General features: G+C 36.6%; 1 protein-coding gene across 1 annotated transcript in view; it reads left to right on the plus strand.

Annotated features, from left to right (window-relative positions):
- Nucleotides 1–13,537, plus strand: part of NDST4 (N-deacetylase and N-sulfotransferase 4) — a 292,909-nt gene that overhangs the window by 25,884 nt on the left and 253,488 nt on the right. Inside the window, exon 2 of the mRNA XM_084757602.1 lies at nucleotides 1,610–2,834. Within this exon, the coding sequence (XP_084613728.1) occupies nucleotides 1,857–2,834 (978 nt within the window). The 5' untranslated portion in view covers nucleotides 1,610–1,856. The remainder of the gene's footprint in view (nucleotides 1–1,609; nucleotides 2,835–13,537) is intronic.

The raw sequence follows: 13,537 nt of genomic DNA on the forward strand, positions 1-13,537 counted from the left end.
CAAACATATATAACAATAAAGGGTATTTATGAAGGAGGTGTGAATTCCACTGTGGTCTATATGCACCATACTTGGAAGGATAACACATAGAAAAATATATGTTATCTGAATCCAAGACTAGGGCAAGTAACGCAGCTCCTAAAAACTCTCTCATTTCACTCACCAAAGCCGCACAGGAGTCAGGATTCTGACATTTGGGAAAGGCTTTGGTTGCCGTGACAGGTGGAGTGGGTCATTCTGCTGATGTTTATAAATTTCTTAAAACATAAGTAAGTCCTACCTAGAAAAACTGAGCTGAAGCCTATTTGATTCCTTTGGTGTGCCGATTTTGGAAATACTGGTTTTTCAGACGTACAAGTAATTCACAGACTGTGCCTTGCACGTTCTCTGAATCAGGAGAGCCAGACAAAGGGAGAGTGACCAAATGACTCTGCTGCTAACCAGTCCCCAAATTCATCCTGAATGGAAGATTAGGTGAAGGTCAAATTAAAATTTTAGCATATAAAGTTGTAGTCATTAAGAAAACATACTACACATTTTTACATTTGTCAAACATCTCTTAAAGTAACCTTCGTATTATCCAGAAATTATTTTTTCTTAATTTTATATGGCTTGTTTACAATTATGTCTTAAATTATCTAAATTGCCTTGATACACACACACACATTTGTATCTGTATATATCTATACACTTACAAATTATATAGCACACTATATATGTATATATATAATTAATATTCTAACATTGTTTTATTTCCCTATCTACAAGCTCTGCCTTGTCCTTTCCCTTTTTCTAGTTTAAGAGACAGCACTGGGTAAGAGAAGCAAACAGAGCGGATTACATTTCTTGGCATTACATAAACTATCATCCCAACCTCTCTTAGTTCTGATGCAGGACATAGTAAACATTACTTCTATACCACTTTTACAGCCAGATTTTTTTTTTACCTTGACTCGCCATTATCATTAAGGATGGAGAAATGAGAAAATTGACTATAAAGAGTAAGTCCTGCAGTCAAGATAGAAGCTGGCTGCAAACACAGGCATACTCCATTGTGGTATATGGATCTATCATCATTACTTAGAACAAACTGATGTTAAATAAATGTCACATTTAAATTTTGCTTATTCTTTGGGTTGACAGATTTGGTCCCATATGTTTTTATCACTATTGCATATTAGGAAGAACTGTTTTAATACTTAAAATTGATATCTTTTCCGTTTTGCTTTCAAAGAGAAAGGTCACTATCTTATGTCAGAATAGCTAATTTACCAAAGTATTAACATCATGCGTCTAATTTTCTCTCCACCTCCATTGTTCCCTTCCTTTCAAGATAACTAGTTAAAGTGATCTCAATATATGTTCCTAATGTACATGTGGATATCTGAACAAAGGCAAATCGGCATACGTAAAGTTTTCTAGAAGCAGTGAATATATAAACGGACTATGTGTCAAATATTAAGACCCAAGTAATCAGCAAATGCAATTAGTATATTGCCATTTTAACAAGACTAGAATAATCTTTAATTAGATATCAGGGAGCATACAAACACAAACAGGAACACCCCTCCCTTTTGTTCTTAGCTATCACATTTCTCCTCTCTTTCAGATGATGCTTAAAGGACCTTGCAGCAATTCTTGCTTTTGGACATAGCGTCTCAGCTGTTGCCTTCCTGGTCCACTGCCTACCAAATTTGACTCGTTTGTGACCCCTTCGAGAGTCTCCCATGATTTGCAATGGTTACATGAATGTTTGGGAAGGGAAATTTGCAACATCTTATTATACGTTCTTCATGGCACGTTAAAAAAAAAAAGGAGAAAAAGAAAAACAGCTCCCAAAGCATTGATTTTTAAAAATGAATCTTATTGTGAGGTTTCGGAGAAGCTTTCGAACATTGATTGTTCTTTTGGCTACCTTTTGCTTGGTGAGCATCATCATTTCTGCCTACTTCCTGTACTCTGGCTACAAACAGGAAATGACACTTATTGAAACTACTGCGGAAGCTGAGTGTGCTGACATCAAAATCCTCCCTTATCGGTCCATAGAGCTGAAAACCGTCAAGCCTATTGACACATCCAAAACTGACCCCACTGTCCTCCTCTTTGTAGAGAGCCAGTATTCCCAACTTGGTCAAGATATTGTAGCAATCTTGGAGTCCAGCCGGTTTCAGTACCAGATGGTCATCGCGCCAGGCAAGGGGGACATACCACCTCTAACCGATAGTGCCAAAGGGAAGTACACATTGATAATTTATGAAAATATTCTGAAGTACGTCAGTATGGACTCATGGAACCGAGAGCTTCTGGAAAAATACTGTATAGAGTACAGTGTTAGCATAATTGGTTTTCATAAAGCCAACGAGAACAGCTTACCGACTACACAATTGAAAGGTTTTCCTTTGAATTTGTTCAATAATCTAGCTCTGAAGGACTGCTCTGTGAACCCTCAGTCTCCTCTTCTGCATATTACCAAAGGCCCCAAGGTTGAAAAGGGACCTCTTCCTGGGGAAGACTGGACGATTTTCCAATATAACCATTCTACCTACCAGCCAGTGCTTTTAACTGAGTTACAGACAGAGAAGTCCCTCTCTTTCTTGTCCAGCAAAACACTTTATGCCACAATAATTCAGGACCTGGGGCTTCACGATGGGATTCAGCGAGTACTTTTTGGTAACAACTTGAACTTTTGGTTGCACAAGCTCATCTTCATAGACGCCATTTCCTTCCTGTCTGGAAAGAGGCTGACATTGTCCTTGGACAGGTACATCCTTGTGGACATTGATGACATATTTGTGGGGAAGGAGGGAACAAGAATGAATGTCAAAGATGTCAAGGTAAGAACATGGAAAAGTTTGTTAGCTTAGTGATTTTGATAAAATGCGATCTTTGAAATCATTTAACATGTTCACTGATTTAAGCAATGATTTAAATTTCTTAACTATTGTATGCATCCAAACACACACACACACACACAGAGAGAGAGACAGAGACAGAAACAGAGACAGAGACAGAGACAGAGACACAGAGAGACAGGCAGAGACAGATAGAGAACACAGTAGAATAAAAATGCTGAAATAACTTAAAGTATGATCTATATCTCACAACTTCCTGTTATCCATTCCCATCCTAAACAAAATTCCTTCTCAGTGCTTCTGAATTTGAATATGTGGCAGATTGTAACTCTGAGATTAATATAGTTATAGGACTCTGATTTTCAACTAATCACTTACGTGCATTGGATTCGATCAGGGTTGTTGAAACACAGGTCAAGTCCTTTCTGTAACTTCGTGCATGCAGTTTTCATTTGTGTGAAGCATTTATACTGTTTTATAAATGCTCCTGTAAACATGGGCATTAACAAAAATAGTTTTAAAAATGCTTGACTTTAAGAAGCTTTCATTTTATCTCTACTAATTTATGATATGGTTCTGGATAAGATAGGAGTGCCAATAGGCAGCATTTCAAGGCTATACTCATTTGACCCTATATATAGCAAACTGGCCCTATGGTTGCAACTAAATATAGAAACGGCCAAATACAAAGCTGGGCACGATGTTGAATTTCTAGTTCCAGCTAGTTTTGAGGCTGAAGCAAGAGTTAAAGACAGCCTAGGTAACAGAGACAGAACTAAAAAGCAAAAGTAGCAAAATGCAGTACACAGGTTAATTGCAGAGTCAGAGACTCCTGGAAATAATTCTTTTTTATTACTTTTATTCCTACGTTCTCATATGCTGTTTTCTGGTATCCTATCTTGCCTTGCATAAAGCTTAACTGATACAGTGCAAAGAATTTTTGAAATCATAAACACAAATTTATTGCTGTTGCGGTTATAAGAGGACTAAAGATTGCTGTAATGTCTTTCTCAGTCTTATGTTATTCAGCTGTTTGCTTTGCAAAAATGAACCTTGTATACTACTTCAAATAACAGCTGAAATGTTATGACCACTAGTAGATAAGGTATAGATATCAGTAAACCTAGTATACATTTTAAAAATAATCTTCAAAATGCATGCAAGCAAGAAAACTGTTTCTAATGAGTCTCTGAACCAAACGTCATCTCACTTGGATACAAATAAATCATTTGTATCAGGTACAAAGTGTTTCAGTGGCCTAAGATTAAATCATCTAAGTTTTGTGTTTTAATATTTTTTGTATTTATTGCTCATTTCACTTAATGTAAATGATAATATTTTATCTTAAAATTTAGAATAGTTTTTGTATTTCAAAATGTTCTCTGACTGCTGGATTCCTAGTCTGAAACCTAGAAGAACAGCAGGTTCTAATTGACCTCAAACAAAATGAATTAACAGATCTTTATAAGTTTAAACTGAATTGACCAACCCAAACCTAGCAAGGGCATTTATCTGTAAGGGAAAACTGATAGTTATCCATCAGTACTCATAAGATATGAAAAGTTTGGTGATTTTTAAAACTGTATAACCCCAAGCAAAGTAATAGAATAGTGAAACTTAACAAAGATGTGAAATTTTCATATGTAGAAATAACTGAAAAGATTCTGTGCATATATATGTATATATGTATATATACATGTATGCATACATATATGTTAGTATATATATATACATTCACATACATATATATATTATTTTAGAGCATACATTATCACATGATTTACTGTAACAGTCCCCTTTAAGAGAAACTTACTGTGTTTATTATGAGCATCTCCTGACCCCAGGTTCTGTAATCCTTGATGACTGGCTGCTATTCTACTTTGCTTTTGTGAACTCAAACAAATAAGCTTCAAGTAACAGGTACAAGCTCAGCTTTCTGTACCAGGAAAATTTCACATATATAATGTCAGGTTGATTATGCTAGTGACTGAATTTTCTGCACTTCCAAAGATAAGTAATATTTTCTTATATATAATATGTTTATAATTTATATTTATTCATATATTTATATAACATTTTTAATTTATTTATCCTTTAACAGACACAGTTTATTATTATATTTTGAATACTACAGTGCACAAGGGCCACAGATATTTTTATCATACAGATTTTATTTCATATATATATGCATTATGAATCACACATGTCTTAATTAGGGTTTCCATTGCTGTAAAGTGACACCAGGACAACAGAAATCATATAAAAAAAGCAATAAACTGGGGCTTGCTTACTGTTTCAGAGAGTTAGCTCATTAGCTTTGTGGAGGGGAGCATGGTGGCAAGCAGGAAGATACGGTGCTGGAGAAGTAACTGAGAGTTCTACCTCTGGATCTACAGGCAGCAGAAAGAGGGCGAGGCATGGGCTGGGCCTTAGACTTTTGAAACCTTGAAACCTGACACCAGTGACACACTTCCTCCAACAAGGCCACAACTCTTCCTCCTTCCCAAGTAGTGCCATTCCCTGATGAGATAACATTCAATATGTGAGCCTACAGGGCCACTCTTATTAAAACCACGACTTCACAGTAATTCTATCTGGAATAACTACTTTTTGAAATAAGCTTCACTCTCTCCTCAGTGACTGTCTCATTTACATTCCCACTAACAGTGCACAATACTTCCTTCTCCACACTTGCTCACCAACTCTTCCTACCACTCAGATTTTCAGAACAATCCTTCTTATTCACATACAGAAGGTTCACATGACAGAAGGTTCAAATGATGTGCATTTCCATTATGATTTTTTTTGTGTGTGTCTCTTGGCTAATCAACTATTATTCCAGATTTTGGCTTTAAATATCCACCCTACAGATAAAAGAGACGTAGACTCCACACTATAGTGTTAGACTGTGTTAAATCTCCTGTTAGCAATCAGTTTTGTACTTTCAATTATTTCGATGTTGCTTCTTAGCAACCTTCTAGTACAGCTGTGGTGGCCATGAACGTTCTTGCTTTGGCTTACCCGAGAAAGCCTTTACTACCTAAACTTTTTCTTTCACTTTCCCAGCTTTTTAGAACAAAGTTTCTGGATAAGAAATGGTTCTTTTCTTTCTTCTGCTTTATCCTTAGTTATGTCACTCTCTTTTGGTCTCCAATGTCTCTGCTAAAATGTGCTCACCTCTTGTCAACGCCTTTACGTATTTTTAGCTTTTGTTTTACTTGATGTTTTTAGTCATATCATCGCTCTTTCAGTGATATTTATTTAAAAAACCATTTTATTATAATTGTCCTTGTTATTGGCTTATTTAGACTGAATCCATGGGAAATCGTTATCATTCTCATGTCTGAATTTGTATATCCTTCTCTATTTAGACAGTTTTCTGCCGTTCTTTCTTAAATAATTATTGAACCACTTATGACTTCCTTTCATGTCATGTCAATTCACACAGCTCCTGAATTGGCTCACTTTATAATAACTTGCACTTACAACAGTGTGGAAGTAGACTCCTGTAGTCCTTCTGTTTTAATGTTCTGTGCAGTATTTTAAAAGACAAGTGATTTATTGTCCCTTTTACTATAAAATAGGTTATGTGTTAAGTGAAATGCACCAAGTTTAGTCTGATATACCTGTTCTGAGCACAGTCACGATGTGCTAGGCCTGGCTGTGATGTTCAGTTGTCTTACTCGTAGTTTCTATTGCTGCGATGAATCATGACGTTGGAGAGGAAAGGGTTTATTAGGTTTACACTTCTTTGTGACATGTTCATCATCAAAGGAATTGTCAGGACAGAAACTCAAACAGTGCAGAAACCTGGAAGCAGGAGCTGATGCAGAAGCCTTTGGGTTAAGGGTGAGGCGGGGGGGAGGAGACTGCTTACTAGCTTGCTACTCATAGCTTCCTCAGCCTGCTTCCTTACGGAACCCAGGACCCCCAACCCAGGAATGTCACCATCCACAAAGGCTTGCCCCTACATCACCAATCACTAAGAAAATGCCTTATAGGCCTAGTTACAACTCAGTCTTCTAGAGGCATTTCCTTAATTGTGGTTACCTCTTCTCAAATGACTTTTGCTCATGTCACCTTATGGTAAACTATCCAGTATATGTTTAACTTAAGATATTTTCAGATTGCAATGAATTCATTGTTATGTGACATCATCACATATGAAGTAACATTTCCTTAAAAACACTTAAACAGAAATTAAAAGAAAAAAAAAACACTGAAAGCTATGTACTATGTAGTTTACGTGTAACTAAATAAAAGTACCATTTTCCAGTGGTAGATTTATATTTTTCATCCTTTACATTTAATACTTGCTTATATTTTAATTATTTTATATATGGGTTTGTTGGAAACCCATATGTAGAATTAATTATATGTAGAAAGAGTCTGGATAGTTTCATGGTTTTCAGTCTTATGTGACTTTCCACTACTGTGACATCCAACAAAACACTAGTAGATGAAGCTAAATACAGCCTTCTTCTCACTGTATAGTAATTGTTTTAGTGTAAGCATATCACACATCTACTGACACATTTGTATATTTTTCTGAAAAGTTATGATATTTTAAAATAAAATTAATAGGGGAAATAGAAATATTACAAATGACAATTTTTGCTTTAAGTGTGTGACTGAGTTTTTCTGGCCAAGTTTCAGAATTTGTCTGGAAAAATTAGGAGCACTTAAGAGTAAATAATGGAATAGCCTTTTTATGACAGTACTTTATTTTATGCCTATAATGATGGTAGGTGCTTAGATAAACAGATCATATAAGTATGTTCATGTGCACACGTTGGTGTATACTTACTTGAGTGTAATTTTCTGACTTGAGATAAAAATTCAGAATCATCCTTTAGCCACTTAGAAGAGGAAAAAAACATTTTTGCAGTACAACATTTTGTGTCATGAACAGAATATGAATTTTTAAGATTAATCGCATAGCTTTTCTCATATAACTGCATGGCTCTATCTAACCTAAGCTACTTATATGCATCTAGTATCTTTATCAAATCATCCCTACATCATGTACCTCCCTTATCCATTTGAAAAGAAACCAAACCACTAAGTGATTGCTTACTCCCATGATGTTCATGTTGTCATTGCATCAGTGGCTACGTCTTTTGGGCTAGTCATTCCTGTGACTCACATGTTTGCTCAATATAACTGATGATTCCTTTTCTCCTTTGGTAGCTCACACAGCACCTTCCTGTACTAAGAATATTATCCAGGAAGGATGAAGCTTGCAGAGCTGTACAAGCTTGGTCTCATCACATTCTATGACTCATGTTTGTGGTGTTGTTAGCAACAAGGCAATAAATTCAAGTTGTGAGGTGTAATCAAAGGCATGAGCAATAGCAGGTAATGTTTAGGGTCTGTGGGGCTTCACTGGACAACAACGTCAAAAGATGTAAACCATTCCCAAATCTGGGCTTTTTATTTGTTAGTCTCTGATGCCTACTGAGATATTGTTTCTCTGTTATACAATAACTCCATTTTATTTTCATATATATGTATATATATATATATATATATATATATATATATATGTGTGTGTGTGTGTGTGTGTGCAATCTTCTACAATAGTAGGTTGCCATGTTTCTTTTTGTAAATGTTTTTAGTGTTATTTATCCTACACTCTCTCCTCTATCCTCTTGCTTCCTAACACCAGCTTAACCATCCCCATCCCATTATCTCCTCTTTACTTTTTGTACCAATGCATTATGCCTCCCCTCTTCAAACTTGACTCTTATGACCACTTAAGTAATTTTCTGATGTCTATGAATAGGCTGTGGTCATGTGGTGAGGGAGGAGGTACCCTTCTGTTAGATGCCTAGAGGACAGGAATAGGGAAAAAGAAGAAGGAAATCTGAATAAATTATACTTAAAAACCTTCAAAGTTTTAAAAAGTACCTATTGCTAGTGAGATGGGAACTGAGTGCAATAGAGAGTAACCCTAGCAAAGACCTTTAGTAATAGGGGACCTAGAGCCTGAACCAGCCAGCTTCTGTCAAGTAGGGAGATTATGACACCAACCCAGCCACAAAACCTTCAACCAACAGTTTGTGCTGCCTAGGGAGTGCTGGGACTGGAGCCTAGCAGTATCGTTATCAAAGAGACAAGAGAAACATCAGACTTCATGCTGTAACTGAAGGGAACAGAGGTAGAATGCCACAGCATTGGGCAGGGCCAGGGGAGTTCTGAGGAGGAAGGGGAGGAAGCACCAGAAGAACTGGCGGGGTCAGGGACACACCGTAAAGCAGAACACGGACCACAGGATCAATTTATGGGATGCATAGAAATCAGACCAAGTCCTCTGTATACAGGTTATGGCTGAGTAGCTTGGGGTGCAGGTGGGAATCCTAATAATGGGAATGTGACTGCCTTTGATTATTTGCCTACTTGTGGGACCCTTTTATTCTACTAAGTTGCCTTGCCCAGCCTTGATGTGATTGTATGTCCCTGGCCTTATAGTAACTTGTTACACCACATTTGATTCATGTTTTGGGGATGCCTGCTTTTTTCTGAGGGGAGGCAGAGGGGATCTGGTCTAGGTTACCTCATGCAGAATGGTTGGTTATTCACAGCTCCATCCATTGACCTGGTAGATTTACCAGGGCATCTTTCTTAATAATATTTTAATATGTAAATATGCTGGGTCTTCTTGATCCAGTCATTAGTTGGTGAGCACCTAGGCTTTTTCCATTAGCTATTCTTTTGGTAGAGCAGAAATGAAGATGGATGGGCAGCTACCTCTATAGTATGACATAGAGTTATTTGCTTATATACCTAAAAGGGTGTCACTGGATTATGTGGTAGATCGTCTTCTAACTTTTTTAGACACCGTTACACTGGTTTTCATAGCTGCTATATCAGCTTACACTTACTTATTACACTACTCTGCAATCTACCCCCACATTTATCAGCATCTGTATTATATGTTGTTTTAATTTTTTAAATGTTGTGCTTTTGGATGTTTGGTTTATGTATGTGTCTACGTACCACACCTGTGCCTGGTATCCATGGAGGCCACAGGAGAGCATTAGATCCCCCAGAAACTGGAGATACAGACAGTTGTGAGCTACTGTGTGAGTACTGTGTGTAGAGTCAGGGCCTCCTAGAAGAACAACGAGTGCTCTCAACTGCTGAGCCATCTTTCCAGGCTGCAGGCTCACATATTCTTACACGTCTTGGATGAAATGCATCCGTTTATTCTTTGGCTACCTACTGTATATAAGACAAAGGGCCATGGTCTAGGTAATAAAAGTAAACTTACTTAAGCTCCTATGTGATCCAGATAAATTTAACTTTCTATATCTATCCTTACTGCTTTACCGTATAAATTGTTTCTGTTTGGCTTGTCCACCTTACTACGCAACCACATTTTCTATATTTCTGCTTCAACCATAATCTTTCAACGTCAATATATTGACTAAAATGTTTAGTATTCCTATTTCAAAAAAATATATCAAAGTGTAATAAAATAGAACAATGATTACTAGAGGCTAGGAAGGGAAGAGAGTGGTGACACAGGGGACCATTGCACAATAGGCACTAACACACAGAAAAGAAAAGCTTTAGTGTAGCACAGTATGGTAGCGGCATGCCTGTAGCTGACAGTCATCTATTTTAGGTTTAGTAAGGAGCCAGCAAACAAGAGCTCAAAGTCCCCAAACATAAATGATTGGAAAAATGTTAATTGCCCTGACTTAATTATTGCACAGTACAGTATAGAAATATCACACTATATCCATGAATACATAAAATTAACATGTGTTAATTAAAAAGAAAAAAATATATCACAAGTCCTATATCTTTTGCGACTGTAACACATTTCCTAATGACCTCAGCAGACGGTAGCTTTTCTTTAATCTGAGCTCCTAATAATCACCAGTCTCTTTTAACATCTTATCAAACGTGAATCAATTTCAAAAAAAAAAAAAAAAAAGGAGAGAGACAATGTTCTCATGCATTTAGTTGTGTCCTAAAATATGTAAGAAGCAGCTTTAGACATTGATTTTAAAGTATTTAGTTGAGAATTGTACATCATTTAAATGATGAGAGAATAAATATCTAGTAAATCAATAATAATTTATTTATCTCCAAGCAAGGGTTAAGGATGATAGTGTTTGAATTTGTGTTGGAGGCAGAGGTCTACACCCAGAGAAAGAAAAAGATGGGTGTGCCTCAGATCCATAGGGATATGCATCATTATGTGACAGTATGGGGTTTAGTTTAAGGCATATGGCAGGCAGAAGAGCTGCCCTAACATCCTGGTAAAAGAAGAGACGCCTAAAAATCCCTCAAATCTCAGCTTAGATCTCCTCATATAGGCACCAGGGAATAACTGCTTGCCGGACCTCACAAGTTTTAGTAGGTGCCCAGCTGTGGGGTTGACAGGTGTAATATTCCTTCATTAGGCTAATGATAAAAAAGTAAGTACAATCAGATTCTGTTACTAGTAGTTTCTTTTCAACATAAATACCAGATAAATTCTACGGATTTGCATTGTTTTTGAACATACCATCACTTTTGATTAGCTGAAGAGAAAAGCTCTACGTAGAAAATGTTGGCAAATGTAGTAGTGGTCTCAGACAATTTCTAGTTTTACTTGAAAGAAAACAGTTACCGGATAGGATAGGTTTCATCATAACTTTTTAATTTAAATTCTTTTTAAATATATTTTATTAATTTATTCATATTACATCTCATTTGTTATCCCATCCCTTGTATCCTCCCATTCCCCACCCCCAACCCATTTTCCCCTTAGTCCCCTCCCCTATGACTGTGACTGAGGGGATCTAAGTATTCACGACAGACTTTTCCTATTGATTTCAGTGAAGCAGCATAATTTATTTAAGTTAGTGAACTGACAAAGGTGAGTATGCTCTATAAAAAGACAACTTTATGGGGATGAAAATGGCCCTTTTCCATTTAAAAAGAAAATTTCAAAAACACATATAGGTAAACTTTTTCCAAAGAAAGAAAAGAGTAAGAAAATGTGTACCAAGGATATATTTATCAGACTGAGTATTTAACAGAAAATATATCATATATGCTAAGTTAATACTTAGTTTAATGCATGTGTTATTTCTTGCTCATTTAGGCGCTTTATGTTTTCTTTTCATAAACCCTACACAAAAGATGTTGGGAACACAACATGAAGGTCCTTGTGCCCACAGATCTCCAGAGAAACTGACAAGTTAAACTCTCAGGACTAATCTTTCAAGGAAAAGGGCATATAACTTGTTTTTCCAGAAGGCAGGAAAGTGATTAACAGCCTGCATGATCTGTTGGCCAAGCCATATCAAGCTCTCACAAACAGGACCATAGAAACATAATAATCGAAATGACTCTTACTGCAAGAAGCATCCCAAGCTCCCACAACCAGAACCTGAGATATTTAATAGTCTAAATGGCCCTCACATTATCTGTATAGCCAGACCTGCCACAAGCTTCCACAACCAGGACCAGAGGTGGCTAATAGCCCAAGTGGCTTCTATGCATCTGTATGACCTAGATCAGGCCAGAACCTTTTCTAGGCCCATAGCTAGTAAGGGTAGTCTATCTCTAGAATCTTGGAAGAAATGACATGCAGCCTGAGGCAAGTGTCCATATAATTCTTCTTCCATAAACACGAGGGATTGTATTACACCAGAAAACTTTTTTCAAATCATCCCATGTTTAAATTTGTTGGGAATAAGCAACCTGATATTAAACTTCTCGAAGTCTTGATCCAGGTTAATGATCTCACTTCTTTGCCCAATTCACATCCTTGTTTGACATCTGTGGAGACTTCCTCAAAACATGTAAAGCACAGATCCTGGCTTTGCTAGCAAAAGGAAAGTATGCACACTATGATCTGTAGTGAAGGAAAAATCATGAGTGATGTGATCAAATTACTATGGACCCTAGGAACCAGAAAAAAGCTGACAATATTTTTCTCTTCCAAGAAATAGCATGGACTATGTGGCTTTGAGCTCTTGGTGATGAACTAATAGCACACTAGCATGCTGAGCTATAGACTGCGCTCTATACTAGTGAGTCAGCCCAAACTAAGCCTTTGCTGAAAGAACACAGCTCATTTAAGAATGGTAAGTTCCATCTACTGACTGAAAGACAGGGTAGGTTACATAAGAGGTAATATGATGAAATCTTGAGAAAATTGTTTGAAACTATAATATAGAGCTTCACTGTCGCTGTACAAGTAAGACTTGGGTGTGCTGATTACAGAGTAACCTTTGATTTACATAGATTTTTTTTTCAGCTAGAAGGTGACATGATTTTAGGTGAAATTAGAGAAAAACATTTTTGGTTAGAAGACATGTTTTTGATGATATGATTAAAGTCATCTTCAAGCTTATCTGTAATCACTCTTAGAACATTAATTATTATGTTAATGTTCATTGTATACGTGGACACAACCGATAAAACACTAAGAAATAATATTTTATATTCTCAGAATAAGTAAAGTGAAGCAAAGCAATATAAATATGTCCTTATATAATCAAGTTAAGTAGAATAAGAAAGAAAATATAATCGTTTGAATAACTGCTTTATTTTGTATGATACTGGCTTAGGATTGAATTTGCTTTCTAGATTCTGTGTTAACGAGTTAACTTTGAATGTGCTCATTATCTTTTCAGTTCAGGATAGAAAGATCTGCAATGCCAATGAAATCTGCCCAA

This window comes from Acomys minous, assembly GCF_964271855.1.
Source record: "Acomys minous genome assembly, chromosome: 14".
NCBI classification, from domain to species: Eukaryota; Metazoa; Chordata; class Mammalia; order Rodentia; family Muridae; genus Acomys; species Acomys minous.